Source organism: Corvus brachyrhynchos, unplaced genomic scaffold (genome assembly GCF_000691975.1).
Source record: "Corvus brachyrhynchos isolate BGI_N302 unplaced genomic scaffold, ASM69197v1 scaffold220, whole genome shotgun sequence".
NCBI lineage: Eukaryota > Metazoa > Chordata > Aves > Passeriformes > Corvidae > Corvus > Corvus brachyrhynchos.
Window position 1 is genome coordinate 5,195,604 of NW_008236209.1, and position 18,838 is coordinate 5,214,441.

Below are 18,838 nucleotides of genomic sequence, written 5' to 3' on the forward strand. Positions count from 1 at the left end.
TGCTGTCAGGCAGGAAAGGAGGGGTTAGGAAGTGTAATGTTGTGGGTGTTAAATGCCGGTGAAATAAACGGAGTGGCTGCTTTTGCTGAGGTATAAACCTTATGAATGTGTGTCATTGAGGAAGGTCAGTCCCTCTGCAGGGCCGGGAGTGGGGGGTGGCCCTTGGCCCCGCACCCCCGAGATGTGTCTGTGTGAAAGCGACAAAACTGAAGTCCTTCCAGCCCTTTCCCAAAGAGTTCAGACGGCCTCGATTTCATTTCTGGGAGCTCTGGGCAATGACGTGTGGCGCTGATGTAGCACTTTGCAGCTGGAACGCTGTAAACTTCCCAATAGCGTTTATAGCATTGATACCTGTGACCAGCACTGGCACCTCACCTGGAAGGAATGGAAGGCACGTCCTGGCCTCTCCCGGCTCCCAGGGAGAGCAATGGTGACGTGGGATTTTGCCATGACTGTTGCTCAGACTCCTCTGCATCTGGCTTAGGAGGTGGTTTTCCACTTTAGCGACTGTGTAGAAGCTCAGGTCTGGACAGAACTCTTTGTGTGCAGAGCAGACCTTTGGACCCCGCTGCCTTTCTCTTTCCAAAGCCTGTTCAGAATTTCAGGTGGAAGTTGGGCTTCCTCACACCTCTTGTGGATAATTCTGGGACTGTAAATTGAGTGAACAGACATAGAGTAAGTTCTGCATTCAGTAAGTTTTGGTGCTCTATGGTCTTCCTAGAGAAGGTGAAATCTAATTGTGTGCTGTCTCAGGTTTAGCTTGGGACTGCACCCAGTATCCAAGAGGAATATTAGCAGTGCCACTGTGAAGTCTGGTGTCAGACAAAGTGGTTTTGCCTATCACTTAGATTAACATCTAATTTTTTTCCTCTCATTCTGTGTGGCACAGAAAAGCCTTAAAACCTTTTTTTTAAATGTGTGTGTGAACATGTTGAAACATGTACTTTTCTTAGCATTTCAGAAATGAGAGAAATCAATTTTGAAGTGAGTTACGGAGTTAATGAGAAATTTCTTTTTTCTGTATAAACTCATAATAATTAAATTTCAGGGGTTTTTTTTTCCTGTATGTTAAACTAATCAGCACTAACTAATGCTTTTAGTTTGCCTTCTTATCTGGTATCATTTAACTGTTTCTCATGGTTTACAGTAAGGACCAGGATTATAAATGAATCTTTACAGTGAGACAGGTAGATGCCAGGTGGGATGAGCTGAGTTTCTCTCTGTGAATCCTCAGAGTGTTGAGAATGTTGAAGGAAGGCTTTTTCTACCCTCATTGCTTAGGGTTTGCTGTGTTTGGAATTTGGACTTTTGGCTGCATATGATTGTTTATTAACCTGAGCTCCTCGACTTCAGGGCTGGCTGGATGTCTGAATGCCATGTTCAGAACAGAGCCAGGGTTGTGAAGGACACAAAGCACTCCAACCTTCATTTTAATTATCTCAGGCACATAATGAACCCAAATTAAATTGGAGATGCCAGCAGTTGGAGGTAAGGGGTTTTTACCTACCCATTTCTGGTAGCTTTTTACAGACAGAAACCCAGAATTGTTTACAATCTCAGCTGGATGGTGCAGCTACTCTGGTCAGGCAGGTAATTGAACTGATGACAGTTTACAATCTGGAGAAGTCTGATTTGTTTGTTTGCCCAATATTCTGACAGAGTATTTCTCGTTCTGGTGTTTCAGCTTTGTTTTCCATCCTCAGTGTGGCTATTTAGGTTCGGAGTGGTGTTTTTCAGAAAATATGCCAATACTGTGACCACTCAGTACGTTGTTATTGCTCCTGGGCTTTTGAGAGTGATAGAGATGGAACAGCCCAGTGGCTACTGGGTGGTTTTTATCTAGGGAATGTCTACTCCCACTTCACTCGAGTTTTTAGGCAAGATCTGAAAGCTCTCTGTGAGATTTCTTTGTTCCTTTTTTTTTAAACTTAATCTTTAAGTGTCAGGTATCACAGGGCAGATGAGTAGTTTAAGACACGCTAATAAGAATTGTACCTAATGGAGCAAAACCACACAGAATGCAAGTTTATGTGCATTTGTGTTCCCTTTGTTTTTCCTGTTTATTTCCATGTTTTTGTGCAGCGTGTGGCTGCCTGTCTAGGTAATCACAGAATCACAGAATATCCTGAGTTGGAAGGGACACACAGGATCATCAGTCTGACTCCTGGCCCTGCACAGACACCCCAACAATCCCACCCTGTCCCTGGGAGCGGTGTCCAAACACTCCTGGAGCTCTGGCAGCCTCAGGGCCATGTCCATTCCCTGGGGAGCCCTTCCAGTGTGCGACAAGTTCTGGGGGAAAAGAACCTTTCCTGATCTCCAGCCTGACCCTCCCCTGGCACAGCTCCAGCTGTTCCCTCGGGTCCTGTCCCTGTCACAGAGAGCAGAGCTTGGAGCTGCCCTTCAAGAGGCGCTGCAGCCCCCCATGACTCTCCCCTCAGTCCCCTCTTCTCCAGGCTGAATTCTCCAGGTGTACTCCACAGTGGTTTTACTTTGTCATTGGCTGCTGGTGGTCTCGAGACATGGGATGTGTTTGTAAAGGGGAGGGTCAGTGAATCACAGAATCCCAGACTGGTTTGGGTTGGGAGGGATCTTCAAGCCCATCCCATTCCACCCTCTGCTATCGGCAGGGACACTTTCCACCAGATCAGGTTGCTCCAAGCCCCATCCAGCCTGGCCTTATGAAGGTCTGAAGTGTGTCCAACTTGCAGGCAATTAGTGCTCTGGTTTTAAATGAGCTGCAGCAGCTCGGTGTGGAGTCAGCTGCTGTACAGATGAGTCAAGCTGAATGACTCCGATTATCAGCACAGTCTCCAGTGACCTGCTGTTCCACATTATCTTTGTTTATTCCTGATAAAGGTGACTGGCTCTGCTCTGGTTTTAAGAACTTTCTGATGGGCTGAGTCTTCTGGCTTGGCCTGGTTTAGTCTTTGTGTTGCAAAACGTGTAATTCCAGGCAAAACAGAAAATCAGCTGTTGTTGGACAGTGGGGAATTTGCATCCATGAGCGGCTGTGCTGGTATGGAACAGCTTATGGGATTTGGCTCTGAGTTCCTGACTTGCCCATCTGCATTGATTTAAAACTAGCCCTGTGTCCGAGGTGCTGGTATTTATAGATCCTGCCAATCCCAGCATTAGCAGAGCAGAGATGTTACGGTTTTGTCACCTCAGGAAAATGTCATCTGATAGCATGGTCGTTCCAACCTGTTCTTTCTGGGGACCCCAGTGGGTAAAGGCTTTTTTAATTCCTGTCTATTTGCATATTGTTGCATCTTGTGCAGGTCCAGTGTCTGAGCTTCCTTGTGCTGAGATTCCCTGTTTGAGGTCATGAGTAATTTCCTGCTTGCTCAGCTGCCTCAGCCTCTTGGCCTCCTCCACTACTTTTTGATACAGTTGTCAATTGATTCTTAATTGATGGTTACTTTGGCAAATGAGGGAAGTGTTGGAAGACTACCTGGAGGATAGAAATCCACTGCTGAGGCCCAGCAGGGCCTGCCCACCAGGAATGGGGACGGAGCAGCCTCCGAAGGGCCGTGTCGCTGCCTCTTTCAGTCTGCAGCTCTTGCCTCAAATCTGTGCTTTGAAGAGATGTTCCACTGGGCTTCCCAAAAGAGGTTGTTCCCAGAGCTCCCTTGTTCCCATCTCTGGGAAGACAGACATCTTATTTTAAGTAGTAATCACAAAGAGTCTTTTTTGGGTTGTTTGTTCCCTGTTTATTGAAACCTTCCTTGGAGGAGGAGTTGTCAGCAGCTGTAGAATCACAGACTCCTGACTTGGAAGGGACCCACAAAGATCATCAAATCCAACTCCTGTCCCTGCACAGGCACCCCAAGAATCCCACCCTGTGCCTGAGAACATTGTCCAGGCAGGCATCAGAGTCACACCAGGGGATTTTGTTTCAGGGATCAAGAAGCTGCTTCTCCCAGCTCCAGGGAGGACTCTGTGCTCATGGTCTCTGAGGTGATGCTTCCAACCACGGGACCATGGACAGGTTCAGGGGTTGAATTTCTCTGAGCCCTGATGTGACTTCACTAATAGTTCTTTCCTTGTGCTTATCACTGGAACAGCTTATCTCAGCCTGGCTCAAGCAGTCAGGACTGGGAGAGTATTTTCAAAAGAGAATTTTTTAAAAAGAATGGATTCGCTTCACTTAATCCATCACTTTTTAGATCTGTTGTACCTTTGTGGTTACTGTGTCAGAGGACTCATCTGTGATACAATTGCATTCTTGTGCTCTCATATTTTAACTTTTATAGGTTTTTTTCACAATCTAAGGCAACAAAACATATTTTCTTTATGATTTATCCCAAGATGCAGCATTTGTTCTCACTTAGCATGTTTTCAGCTCTGCATTATTTTAACATGCGTGGTTTGGGCCTGTACTACTCATCTCTAATTTTTTTCCAGTTTTCTGATTATTTTCTAAAATATTTTCTCATTATATTCTAATGTACTTTCTAATTATCTTCTAAAATATTTTCTAATATATTTGAGGAGCTGATAATATCCTTGCTGCTGTTTCATTTTGCCATGTGGGATTTGGACGAGCACACACTAAGAGGTGTAGCTGCACTTATGCCTTTTTCCATCCTTCTTTTAAGGAAAATCTGATCTGGGAGACTTTGTTCTTTTCAGCTGGATGTTTGCAGCTTCATGTTCTAGAAAAATAATTAAAGTCCATTTACAACTCTCTCATACAGAGGTGAAAGGAAGGATTTTTGATTCAAGTTCTTTTGGGAACCTGAAAATAGAATTGCTTGTTTAGCTCTGGGCTGTGATTTAAGCATTTTTTCTAGAAGTTATTATGGAAAAAAATCACCAGGAGAATTTTCTGCTCTTGCTGCCTGCCTATGGAGCTGTTTGTTAGTAACAGCAGTGATAATATTCAGATTAAGGGCTGCTTATTTGGGGCTGTTGTGGGTTGTAGAAACATGGAAATGTCAGGGAAAGAAGTGTGATCAGGGAATGCTGTCGGGCCCCACGTGTGTCAGTGTTTGCTCTTTGCTATTCCCTATAAAATTGTGTCTTCATCTTCAAGCAACCAAGTCCTTTTCCATTCTGGAGTCAGTCAGGACTGCTTGTGGAACAACTTGGGCTCTGCCTTTCCAGTGGGATATTTGCTGCCAGGCTTAATTCAGCACCTTCCTAGGCATGGAATATGGTGAAACTCCCAAACCAGCTCCGGGGTGAAGAGGGGAGTGTTTGCTGTGCTATACTGGGAAAATGGTTTGGATTTTTTACATTTCCAGAAAGAATGGTGTGGTTTGGATTGTTTTGGTACTCTGGAAGTAAAATTCCAGAGCTTTTAGGTTGGTCTTTTTGATCTTTTAATCTTAAGCCTGATACATTGCTGTTTGTTGGCAGTTGGTGACTGAGGGGCTTGTTGCTGGTTATCAGAGATGGAAATAAGAATTTCATACTCAGATTTTACTTAATTGCAGATTCTCTCTCTAGAATTTCCCTTTCAGACCCTTTCAGAAATCTTACACCCTGAAGGGAGGCTGGTGCAGCATCATAAAATATTTTATAGCATGAACACATTTACAGTGTTTCAGGAATGAGTCAGAGGCAAATACCAAAGTTTGGATAATCCTTTTCTCTCATTTCAACTTCTGTTACATCCCATCATTTACAGTGAAAGACAATTCATGCTCATACACTGAACTTCACTGCTTGTGTCACTGGGAAGGTGTCAATATAATTTTGGAACTCTGATTTTGGGGAAAAAAAGCTAAAATGACTGGAGAAACCTGTCAGTGCAGGAGAGCATTCCCAGGGTCATTCCTTGATGCTCGCTCACAGGATGAAAAGTCTTGGAATGAGACCATGTTAATGCACTCGTCAGGTTTCTCATTCCTGCACTGAAAAAATGATGATTTTGGATCTTCAGAATTACCATGATTGATGAGATGATTCTTTAACAAGCAGTGACTGAGGGATGAGTAGAGGGAGAAACCTGTCTCTTTTCCAAGGGTTTCATTCACATTGGAAGAGTTTTTAGTCAGATTTAGTTAACTGTTAAGTTGTATATTTAATTAGATATATTTCCCTTTTCTTTGGATTAAAATCTTAATTATGGGACAGTGTTGATCCTGCTCATGGTGCAGGTGGTGACATTATCCAGCCCTGCCTGGCTATGCTGGGTCCTGTAGCTCCACTGCTGTTGCCCAACTGGAATGAAAAAATTCCCAACGCCATGTCCTAATAATCTGTTTGATGACACAGTTGAGTGAACAATGTTTTGGCAGCAGGGCTGAGGGAATTACAAACCTTCTCCTCCTTCCTGATGCCTGGCACTCCCTCTGGTGTGCTGGGGCGGGAGCTGGGCACATCCCTGGGGTCTTGGTAGGCAGGAGGCTGTTGATCCATGAAAAGAGGTGGATGGAGCTGGGTGTCCTGTGTCAAAGGAGCTCTGATGGGCAGCTTTTCTTGCCAGTTTGTAAATATAGGAGTCAGGCAGTGCAGGACATTCTGGATAATGCAGCACAATTTATTTGTTGTTCGAACAGAGTGTCAGAAAAAACTGTTGTCACTCCATAGAAAACAGTCTCTGTCCAAAGGGAGAAATAAAGGCTGTTTTCCCAACATGACAAAATTGGACCTACACATGTGGGTCTTAAAGATACCTACTCCCAGGAGGTGGAAACTGGAGACTGAGTATTGATTTTAGGGTAATGTTTAGGGGTTTTAGGTAATTTTTAAGGTTTTTATTCTTTTGCACACATGCTTCATACAGTAATGTAAATGCAAGGCTGTTTCAGTTAAGCAAAAAATGGGAAGAGAATGAACTGAAAGGTAAAAAGGCTTAAAAAAAGCTGTTTGAGCAGAGCACTGCACTGGGAGCTCCAAGTTTCAGGGGATTTTTGTTTCTTACTGAGGGAAATCCTGAATTTACAATTAAGCTGTTATGACCTGAAATTTCTGGTGTGGCTTTTGCAACACTCTACATCACTTTAAAATGCAGTATAATTAATTTTGAGGGGGTTTTCAGGGGGTTTAGGCTTGGTTGCAGTAACTTTACACTTGAATATGAAGCAAAGTACTACCAGTAGAAGGAAGAATAAACCAGTTTTCTAATGTCTGTGTTGTTTGTGTGTTTAGGTGGCTGTCAATGCACACATCCCTCCAGATTATCTTCTTAGGATCTGTGAGAGACTTGGACCCCTCTTAGACAAGGAAATCCCCCAGAGTGTGCTGGGGGTGCAGACTTTGCTGGGTGTTGGGCGCCAGTCTCTCCTGAGGGCAGCAAAAGGTAAGATTTTCTCAATTTACCTGGCTTGAATTCTATTTTAACGATTAACCCCCTTTTGTTTCCATTCCTTTTGGGATATCTGTGTGTTTGCATGAGCCCTGGTTTGTCTCCTGTGCTTCCCGGCTTTTTTCTTCCTAAAATGCAATTGTTGCTGGCCCTGTTGGATATGTTTTCTCGGGTTGGAAATGCCATTTTAAGCAATTCTTGCCTACAGTTGCCTGATCTTGTTACTTCCTCTGCCTCCTTCCCCAGTGTGTTGGTGTTGGTGTAAATGATGTGAATGGGATTAAGGGTTTGATCCAGTTGAAAAAGGCCATTTTTTCCATATCCATTTACACACACTTGTGTCTAAAATCACTGAGCTGGGCTGTTTTTCAGCCTGATTTCTTCCATTCTTTGTCTCCCTAGCTGTGCAGACACAGGATGGGGTGGTGGCATTTGGGGCAGCATTTAGGGAGTAGAAGAAGGCCAGGCTGATTCTTCATTGACAATTCCTGCTTGTCCTTGCGTCAAGTTAATTTGAAAGCCCCCAATCCTTTCATGAAGAGAGCACCAGTCCTATTCCCTTTGAAAAATTCTCTGCTTGAGAGAATGATCCTGAGAGCAGTTTTGTGTTAGAACGAAAGAGATCTGAGAGCCATCTGCTATTGAAGTGATTCCTGCTTCCCTCCTCACTCCATGCCCCTGCCACTTCCTCCCTGTAGGAGGCAGAACTTCCTTGATCCTGTGATGTGCTGATTCAGAGAGCTGAAATGTTGCAAAATTTGTTGTAGTGAGTTAAATGAGCTGGTGGAAAAGGATCACAGGGCTGGAGGTGACACAGGAGGAGGAGCATCATCCTGGGAGAGGAGGAGGGATGGCAGAGCAGGACCTTCCTGTTTTGGTGGCAGTTGAGCCCTTAATGCCCTGCATCCTGTGAAGTCACACTGTGATGCTGACGAGCATCTGCTGATCCATTGGATATCTCCTGGAGGGATGTGCCGTTCCCAAACATGTTGCCCTACACACTTTTGGGGCTGAGTCTTGTTTTGCCTGTGCTTTGCTGTAATTAGGTGCAGAAATTCAGGTTTGCAGAGAAACATTCCTTCATTTCATACTCAGTTTGCAGCTTAGAAGCAAACAGCAGCAAAATGTAAAGAGAAAATAAACATTTTTCTGCAGGGGAACAGAAGGGTTTAGGTGGATGGATCTATTTTAGGAAGTGTGAGTGCTGTTTTTAATGAGTATCATTTAATACTCTGTGCAGCAGTTTGGGGTTCAATCAGAAGGTGCTCTCAGGAGTCTCTGAGTCACCTCAGCTTGTGCACTTTATGTTCAGAGATCTACATGGTGCTACACAGATCCACCAACCTGCGGCACTGTCCTTCTGTTTCAGTACTTACTCACCATGGAAGCTCATTTCTCTCCCTCCAGATGGCCAGAAATGGAAGAAATCCAGGTCTAATTTCTGAGGCACTTTGAACAGTCTCAGAAAAATCACTATTGTTCTAGAGAGGAGCCTCTCCGAGGCCAGTTGGCAGCAGAGGGCTGGAGAGTCTTTAAAGAGAACAGTCTTGACTTTAAAACAATTTTTTTTTTTTTGGGGGGGGGGGGGGAGGGTGCAGAGGACAATCTGAAAGGAGGGCATGTTGCCACAAATTGCAGGAAAACAGATTTATTGGAAAAAACCCTCACTTCTTCTACTTTTAGGCAGCAAAATGTGTATTCTCAAATGTGCAGTTCCTAAGCAGAGTTGTTGAGATTGCAGAAGGTAAACATGGCAGGATTCAGTCCTGCCTCCATACAAAGTGCACCCACTTTTTAAATTCACTTCTTCTCTCCATGGATTTAGAGTCAATAATCACCCAAATTAGGCAAAAATAAGCTGAAACCATTTATGGTGACGCTAGCGAGGAACTGGAAATCAGAGTCACAATCTTTAAATGAGGAATGTCTGACAAACTATTTAACGAGACAAATCTCGTTCTGGGCTGCTGGGAGTGGTGCTTGATCCATTGGTTATTTAATGTATTGATTATTTTTTGTCCCTTGTCACTCTTGCTGGTGCAGACTTCAGACACACGCTATGGAAAGGATCTGCATTTGCAGCTCTGCACAGGGGCCGACCCCCCGAACTCCCGGTGAACTACGGGAAACCACCAAACGTGGGTGAGTTTGGAAGTCCATAAAATGGTTTTTTCTCCTGTCTATATTTATTCCTGTCCCACAGAAAGTTCCTCTCACTGACTAAACCACTAGTATGAGTTTGCATTAGTATTTTCTTTAACATTTCATGATGAATTAGTCTAAAATAGGTCTCTCCCTGACAATAGGATAATCTTTGTGTTATTCAGGCTTGGATTTTCCACATTGTGTGTAGCCATGTTTTGCAAAGCTTTGCTTGGTTGTTTGGAGGGCCACAGGCTTGAGTATTTTTTTGTGATATGCCTCCATAATATGTACATGTGCTTGTAAGATTGGATGGGCATGGTCACAGGAGCATGGAATCCTGGAATCATCATGGTATCTTAGCCAGAACAGTGTCTGGCTCCCAGGGAACTTTTTTGACTCAAGAATTCCTTTTAGTTGGATTATGACAGAAAACAGACTGCTTGCAACATCCCTCTCCAAAAAGGAAATAATCACCAAAGCAACATTTGTGTTCCTTCAGCCTCAGTTGTCCACACAATTAGATAAAGAACTTGTATAAAACTCAGATATATGTGGGCTCTCAGCTTACATCTCATCACAGAGCTGCTCTGTTTTATATAAACTCAAGTGTTTGCCTTGTATGGTTTGAACTTTCATTAACTGTTTTTATAGCAAAAAAATTGATTCTTGCAGGCATAAAATAAATCCTGGTTTGTTTCTTCTTTAGGGTATTTTATCTCTGTTTGTGCAAGTGGATACATTTGCCTGGTTTGTCAGGGAGTCCTTTCACGTATGGATCTTCCCTCCCTTTGCAGAAGAAGGGATGGTGCTGGCAGTTTTCTGTTTCTACCCTATCTGTGTATTTATTATTTTAGGCTGGTTCTGCAGTTACTTTGCTGTGAGCAGTTGTGCTGATGGATTACTAATAGTCTGCATTGTAGATTTATTGCACACAACTCCTCTGGTTGTATTTCTGCACGGATTCTTGGATCAATTCTTTCATCAGACTGGGTGTTTTTGGAATATGTGGTATTATTAATGAGGCATCCTGGCAGATTGGACTTCAGCATTTGTCATGCTTTCATGGCAAAGGGCTGTGCTACTTGTTTGGTAACTCTTTAGTGACTTAAAGAACACGATAACTGTTTGGTTTGGGTGTTTTCCTAATTGGTTTATTTTTTTTAAGAAAGGCAAAGGTATTATACGGAAAAGGGTCTTTCACAGCCAGGAATTAATTTTTGTAAGTATTGATTCCTGGAAGAATGCAGTCCTTAGTGTAGCTACATAAACTACTACTAAGAGAGGAAAATGTGTATAAATATTAAAATAAGGATTCGACTTCAGACAGGAATTTGATTTTCCTTGTTAATCCTGAAGGGGAAGTCAGAAAATTCTGCGTCTGTTTGTGCAAAATGGGTGTTTTTTTCCTGGTGAGTGGTGCCAGCCAGAGATGCTGCAGTGTGTGTGTCTTGTTTTAAGTGCAAGATGAAGAAGTGTGCCCGACCTCTTAGGTGTTTTGGCATAACTGTGAATTCCCACACTGTGCTGGCTCAGGCAGATGGACTTTTCTGGAATTACTTGCTGAAGGAGTTGGGCTGAAGTAAAAGACACCCATTAATGTGTGTGATGATTGTGTAATTACCTGTGCAAAGTGGTAAATCGAGGTATAGAATGAGCAGCCAGGAGTATTCTCACATCGTTTCCCTTCCAGTGATAAGGATTTAAGCTTCCCACCATAAATGCTGTGAGAATGGGGTCAGTGATGGTCCAAATGGGATCAACTGGGAAGGCCCAGCTGGAAGAGTCAGGAGCTGCAGCGGTTGCCTTTCCATGTGGTTGGGTTGGGATGGGACCTTGTGTCTGTACTCCAAAATGAAAGGTCCTGCACTGTGGAACTGGAGTGGGAAATTCGTGTTGCCTTTTCCTTGTGTGTTTGTGCAGAGCTGGGAATCTTCTGGGGGGGGGAATCTCTGGGAAAGTGCTGAGCTGTGGAAGTCATTCCCAGAGATGTGGTGTTTGTGTGCTGGGGCTGTGGTGATCTGCTGGAGGGGGACAGGGAGGGAAAATGCTGGCTGGGCTTCCTGCTGCCGACAGGACAGCACAGAGGAGGAGAGTCTGGTTGAGCCTTTCTGGGCAGCTTTTGCTGTAGTGGAACTTCTAGAATTCGCTTGTGCTCTTCCAGACAGAAAGTGGAAAGACTGGTCATGCAGTACCTCAGCACTGGGAGTGATTCCCCTTTGATAAACCTGCCTTTGATGCTACTTCGATTTTGTCAGGGCTTTTTTTTTTGCAGGCAACTCAAAGCAGGTCAGAAAGAAGGTTGTTTTCAGTCTTTAAGAACTGCTCTAACCTGAGGATGGAAATATTTCTGTGGGCAGCTGTTGTCAGTGAAAACAACACAAAATTTGGAAGCAGAGAGTTTTCAGCACAGTCTCAGTGAACAAGCATTTCATCTGGGTGGAAATTCACAGTCAAGGTGATCCAGCTACCTTGGGCCTGCCAAAGAGCAGCGCCGGGATGAGGTCAGGAATCGATGAGGGTTCGTGCTGGAAATGAGTTCCATGAGGTCAGCAGCTCCCAGAGCTGGAACACGCTGTGCTTTTGCTGCTTCTCCTGCGCCCAGACTCTTTGTGGCCACACAGCCATTCTCAGAGAAGGTGTTTTCCATGTGGAAGCCAACTGTGTTTGCTTCCTGGCATTCCTATGAATCCTGACTTGTGTCTCTCCCATGAGTGGTACCTGATCCCTGCTTGGATTTGCGATGAGGGCAAAATCTGGGTCCTCGTTACAAAGTTACAGTGCTTCTTGCAGAGGGTAAAACAGTCTGATAAGAGCTCATCACCCCTGAGAAACTGATTTTAACGCAAACATTTGCACCAGTTTCCCCTTTTCTAGTTTTCCTTGCAAAAAGTGGAGCGAGACAAGGGTTTTTAGGGAGAGCAGGAATTCAAGCTGGTGCTGCCCAGTGACTTTGCCTCACTGAAATGCTTTAATTCCTTCTGAGGTTGTGATTAAACTTTGAAGTTGAGGCTGTCTGATGATTGTTTTTTAAATCTGGCTTTCACTGGTGGGTTGTTGTTGCAGGGTTTGAAGTTTATCCTTCCTAGGTGAGCTTTCTTGCAAGGGTTTTTACATTTGTGCTGTCACCTGCAGTAGAATGGGGGGTAAATTGTTATTTAGGAATTGCTGTTGTCAGCCTATGTGACTTGCATTAAGGACTGCAATTTTCCTCAAGGTGTGGTCTTCCAGGACCAAGGGCTGTGGGAAAGAAAGAGTAAAATGCCTGTATTTTACAGGTTGGTAGTTGGAGGAGCTGAGATGGCCCTTCAGTGTTGGGACAAAATTAACTTTTCTTATCAAGAAGGCTGGATCTCCTCCCTTTTTATGGGAAATAACTGTCTTGAAAGTTTTTCCTGGCAGGGAATAGTGAGGGGGTGGACTTGGCAGCTCTTACACCCAGTGTGGCATGAAATACATCAGTTAATGAGATAGGTTAGTAAAATTTTTTAGGGTTACTAAGTTGCTATTTCTCCATGTGGGAATTGTTAGGTTTTAATGCTTTGGGGCCTTAGGAGGACAATAACTTCATTGTGCTGTAGAAAGGAAACTTCACAGGGATTTTTGTCATGTGGGGGTAATTCCCTATTTAGATATTGTGTATTAATCTTCCTAAAAATACAGGAATGGAGAATATTTGGTTTGTTCCTTTGAAGCAGTGATAGGTTTTTTTTTCCAAAGATGCTGTTGCCTTGATAAAGTTGTTGCTCCTCATGGCTCAGCAATAGTTCTGGATGTCTCTGATGGAAGCATTTCATAAACAGGGCTTTTTATTTTGTAATTATCCATGGGAGATGGAGGAGTTTTGTCCTCATTGTGCAAATAGGGAAATAAACACAGAAAAAAAAAAAAACCAAATGACTTTCATATCCGCTGAAGCTGAACTGATCGCAAGGCTGGGAATTGACCAGAAAAGTGGGGTGCCAAAACTGTGGGATTTAGGTGCCTTTTGGTGCTTCCTTCATGGGATTTACAGCAAACAGCAGTGGTAAATGTTCAGAAGGTTTGCAGGGGGACACAGAAAATACTGTGATTATTAGGAATATTTTGACATGAGAGTGTATCTTTTTGATTCACACAGTTGTTTGTGTGGTTAAAAAAATATTCAAAGCCATTTGAAATTGCTTACAGGCAGATACACTGTTATTATGTATTTAAATATATAAATATAGATGTATTGAAATGCTTGAAGCCTTGAAAGGCACAGCAGAATCACCATGTTGCTGAATGACTCCATGTCTCTGTTGGCACACAGGGTGGGGGAAAGGGAGGTGTAATATTTTTAAGAATTCAGCTTTTAAGCTGTCATACTTGAAGAGTAAATAAAATAATGTGTAGGCAAAGCTGAGGTACCTTTGTAGAGCATTTATCACTACAGGATCTCTGCATTAGAGGTAGGAAAAAGAGTTTAAAATTTCAGTTTTACTTTGCTTGGGGAGACAGTTTTGTTTAACAGCCCTCTATAAGATCAGGTATCAATTGAATAGTAGGTAGGTAGTAAATTAATTTGCTTTAGTGTGTTTTGCTTTTTAGTATTGCTGAATATGTGTTTTTACTTGCAAAGCAAATATTGACTGAAGGTGAGGTTATGCTGGAGCCTGATGGCTTTTGCAAGGATCTTCTATGCAGCTTTTTTCCCTCATGTGTCATGTTTCATGTTTCAATTGCATTGAGGGATTAAAAATAAGCCACATTTCGGAACTTAAAACTGAGACACAAAAATACTTTCTTTAAAGCTGGAAACAATTTCTTTCCCTTGCTTGTGTGTAAATACTTCAATGGTATCAATTTACACAAGGAGTTACAGGTTAGGAACCCTTTGAAATGGCACTTCTTGACTTTGTAGATTAATTTTTTAACGTATTCCATGATCTTTTTTTGTGTAGATTTGCAGTGATATCATGAGACAATTAAGAAATGGCTCGAGTTTTTCACTAGACTTTTAAACTAAAGGAGCGAAAGGCACTAAAGAGCTTCGTGGGGCTCCTGTGAAGCCCAGCCCACATCAAGGTGCAGGAGAAGATAAGGAGTTGCTCCAGGGAATCTGCTATCACAGAGTCTCCACAAACCCACCAGCACAGCTCCGTCAGATCCTCAAGTGCCACTGAAAAACCCTCTCAGAACTTTCAAATCCAAAGTTCAAGTGCTGTGAATGAGGATAGGTTAGGGAAAACAGTAATAGGATAGGATTGGTGAAATTAAGTACCCCCAAATGGTCTCAAAATTGTGCATCCAATCAAAGGCTTTTTTACGGGATGGTTTTGTGCATTTAGGTTTTAGGCTGTTTCTGGAAGGGCTGCTGGCTATGGAAACAGGAGGGAATTCGTTGTTGCTGCTGCAGTTTTCTCTTACCTGCCATTCTGCCACTGGGACTTTTCCGTTAGTGGCACCTATTTCTTGTTCTTGGATTCCACTGCCATAGGAATGCAGTGATGTGGATGTGGAAGTCCTTTGGCCCTCACATACGATCTGGAAGCCATTCCAAAGAAAGATTTTCATCACCAAAGAAGCACTTAAAAGAAACTATTATTATACTCTTCTTGTAATTGATATTAGTAACATGTAATTTCCTTAATTTCTTAAATTTCCTTTCTTCCTTCAAAGATTTTCCTTAAAGATTTTCCTCATCCATGTAGGATAAATGTATCTGTTACCTGTTCATGAACTGAGCATTGGAATAACTCCCAGTTGTGGTGGGAACTTTGCATTCTGCTTTCATTTTTAGTAAGGAAGCAGGTGCAGTCTGTGGAGGGAATTGAAAGGCTCCATCAGGAGTGGGATTTCTTTTTATAACACTGGACAGAATGTTCTGATAAGGTGGAAGAGGTTCAGATTTATTACTGTTTCTAATACTAAAGTTGTTAATAAATACTGTATTGTATTTAATATTTATTTACTCTGAGTTCTGGACAGAATTCATGTCTCAGTCTTCCTTTTGCTTTGTTTTTCTCTCCCAGTTCATATCCTTTCTGCCAGGCAATTAACTGGATGTGGCCGTTTCAGCCACTTGTTCCCAACATCCACCTACCAACACATGAAGATGCACAAGAGGATTTTGGGGCACCTCTCCTCTGTCTATTGCATAGCCTTTGATCGCAGTGGGAGGAGAATTTTTACAGTAAGTTTAAAATTTGGACATTTTTTTGGAAGATTGCTTTGTTTGGTTTGATTTCTTTCTTTCTTGAGTCCCTCAACACCCTCTTAGTCACGGATTGAGATGCAGACATGACTTTGTTCAGCTGCAAGTTGCTTTTCTACTAAATTTACCTTCCAGGATTTGTAGTGTGTCAGTGAATACATGATAATTATTGTAAGTTTTTCTCCAGAATACAGTGACATCCATTTCTGTGCTGATGCCCTTGCTTTTTGTTGAGCATATTTAAAAATCAACAGATTTTTCAAATGAGTGTTGCAGTTTTAGCTGTCAATGTTTGTCACTGTGCATGGAGTGCCAGGGCAAGGGGGGATGACTTCCCACTGACAGGGGGCAGGGTTAGATGGGATGTTGGGAAGGAATCCTTCTCTGTGAGGGCGGTGAGGCCCTGGCACAGGTTGCCCAAAGAAGCTGTGGCTGCCCCATCCCTGGAGCCAGGTTGGACAGGGCTTGGAGCAACCTGGGATAGTGGAAGATGTGTGTCACTGCCTTCCAAATAGATCCCTTCCAGCATAAACCATCCTGTGATTCTGTGATTCTCTTTTATCAAATTGAAATCCTTGACTCCGTAAGATGATCCCCAGACTCTGCAGTTCATAGAACCATAGAATCAAAGAGTGGTTTGAATGGGATGGAATATTTCAAGGTCATCTGGTTCCACCCCCTGCCATAGGCAGGGACACCTTCCACTATCCCAGGCTGCTCCAAGCCCCGTCCAACCTGGCCTTGGACACTGCCAGGGGTCCAGGGGCAGCCACAGCTTCTCTGGGCACCCTGTGCCAGGGCCTCCCCACCCTCACAGGGAGGAATTTCTTCCATATATCCACCTTCACAGGGAAGAATTCCTTCATAAAACTCTGCCTCTGTGGAATCCCACCGAAGTTGTTCTGTCAGTTCATGGGGCTTGGGATCCCTGTCCCTCCACGGTGACCCATGTGTGATGTGCATGGAACGTGTCCCGTATTTTCTGTAACCTTTGGGAATTTCAGGGGTCAGATGATTGTTTGGTGAAGATCTGGGCCACGGACGATGGGCGCCTGCTGTCCACGCTGCGGGGCCACTCGGCCGAGATCTCGGACATGGCTGTCAACTACGAGAACACGCTGCTGGCCGCGGGCAGCTGTGACAAGGTGGTCAGGGTGTGGTGCCTCCGGACCTGTGCCCCCCTCGCGGTCCTGCAGGGCCACTCAGCTTCCATCACTTCCATACAGGTAAGGACTGATGGGGTTTTTCCTAACCCCTTGAATTGGAATGGTAATAAGAGCTGTGGTGGTCAAGGATAAAATTGATCTTTTTGTCTCTGCTTTGTCCCAGCTCAAGGGTGTTTTTCCTGGTTAAATCAATCGTGCAGTGCCCAGGGGATCATCCTCCTGCTTCCACGTGCTCTTAGCTGTGTGATCCCACTGCTGCTTCCTTAGGTCTAGAAAATGGGAGATCTGATGCTCTTTTAGAGTAACTCAGAGAGCAGCAGCCTTTCCTTGGCTCAACTCGCTGACGTGTTTGGCATCTTTGGTGGTGCTCCTGGCACAGCACCTGACCCAGTGCTCTTGTATTTACAGCGAACATTTGTTTTTCAGAAGGATCAGTTAAAATTCCTTACTCGCCGTTTCTTGTTTCCTTGTTATCTTAGCTTGTAGCATAAGGAGCTGCTCTGGATGTTGTAGCAAATGCAGGTTTTCTTTAAAAAATCCTCACAACTGCCAGGCAGAAACCTCCAAAAAACAAAATTCCAGGACAAAAAAGACAATCCCTGCAATTTGGCAGGTGATGCACATAGAGGGGAGAGTGAGTGGGGCTGTTTGGCTCAGAATCCCTCTCTCCTGGAGTGGTGCTGCCTTGGATTCAGCACAGGCTTCTCCATCATGCCAGTATTCCCCAGGAGTCTCATTTCTCCCCATCTTCCCTAGACTTTTTGTCTGATTTCAACCATGTTAAGGTGATTGTTTTGGAAACATATTTTACACCTGGCTTTATAACTGGTGTATTATTTGTTGACATATATATGTGTATATATATGTGTGTGTGTATGTGTTTCTCTCAAGCTCTTTATAAAGCTGATAATTTAGAGTATTATCAGTCATGGCTTTTTGAGGAAGCAGTGCTGGATTCCTTTATCAAATTACCAGGTAGCCTGAGGATTAAAGGTATTGCTGCAGTTACGAAATTAAGAATAAAAAGCTTTCCCACTCCTTGGAGAGATTTAGGAAGATAGAGGAGAGGGGATCCTGCTGTGCAGCTGTTCTTCATTGGGCTTGGATGCAGGAATCATTGTATTTGCCATGTTTGATCCAGTTCTATCCTAAAAAGAACTGTTTCCTCATGTTTTTGCCCCATTTACGGGGTCTGGGCTTGTTTCATTTCTCCAATTTCCTTTGTGTGATAAAAACAAAGAATTCCTAACCAAAACGTAGGTGTTTTCCATTTCCTCAGCTTTATTTTTATGGAAACTCAGGTCTGTGCTTACCCCTGCTCTCTGTACTCTTGGGGAGAAACTCGTGTTAGTGAAAAACATTCTTGTCAACAAGTTTCCAGCATGATAGAAGAGAGGATAGGAGCTGGTTTAATTGTTACAACTTTTATTTTTAGTTCTCTCCTGCAAGGAAAGGAACAACTCGATACCTCACTTCCACCGGTGCCGATGGAACAATCTGTTTCTGGCAGTGGCATGCAAACACCATGAAGTTCAAGTAAGACTGTTTAGATAATTATAATTATTTTAACTCAAGGATGAATTTATTTTTAATTTTGGCATAGAGAGGAATGCTGAGATAATGAAATAAGGGCGTTTTCTTGCTTAATAAACTGGTGTGTGGGGCTGGAGCAATTTGGGATTCTGTGGCATTTGAACCCAAAGGGGAGGGAGAGATTGGGGTTGTTATTTCTGGGGTTTGTGCTTTGCAAGACAAAATTGTGGAAGAAATTCCAGCTTTTATATTCAGGATTAAATCCTTGTCCAAAATGTACAGGCAGAAGAATTAATTTGCTCATAATAAGAAGAATGTACATATGTAGATGTCATCAAACCCATATTTAATTGGGAGGAAATGCTATTGGATTAATGGTTTGGCAGGGTCTGTTTTAAATAGATTTGAATTGGTATCATGATAAATCAATTAAATAATCTTCAATTTAGAGAATTATGGCTTTCTTATTAAACTGAGGAAGAAAATTCCTAAAATGAAAAATAAGTTCTAGCAGACTTAGGTGAGAATTATAAAATTAAGAGATTTAAAATGTGCATGTTG

General features: G+C 43.2%; 1 protein-coding gene across 1 annotated transcript in view; it reads left to right on the forward strand.

The window, feature by feature from the left end:
• The first annotated feature begins 655 nt into the window (after positions 1 to 655).
• Positions 656 to 18,838, forward strand: part of BRWD3 (bromodomain and WD repeat domain containing 3) — a 44,471-nt gene continuing 26,288 nt past the window's right edge. The window contains exons 1-6 of the mRNA XM_017742680.1: positions 656 to 675; positions 7,102 to 7,252; positions 9,302 to 9,400; positions 15,397 to 15,557; positions 16,583 to 16,804; positions 18,180 to 18,280. Coding sequence (XP_017598169.1) covers positions 15,474 to 15,557; positions 16,583 to 16,804; positions 18,180 to 18,280 — 407 coding nt within the window. The 5' untranslated portion in view covers positions 656 to 675; positions 7,102 to 7,252; positions 9,302 to 9,400; positions 15,397 to 15,473. The remainder of the gene's footprint in view (positions 676 to 7,101; positions 7,253 to 9,301; positions 9,401 to 15,396; positions 15,558 to 16,582; positions 16,805 to 18,179; positions 18,281 to 18,838) is intronic.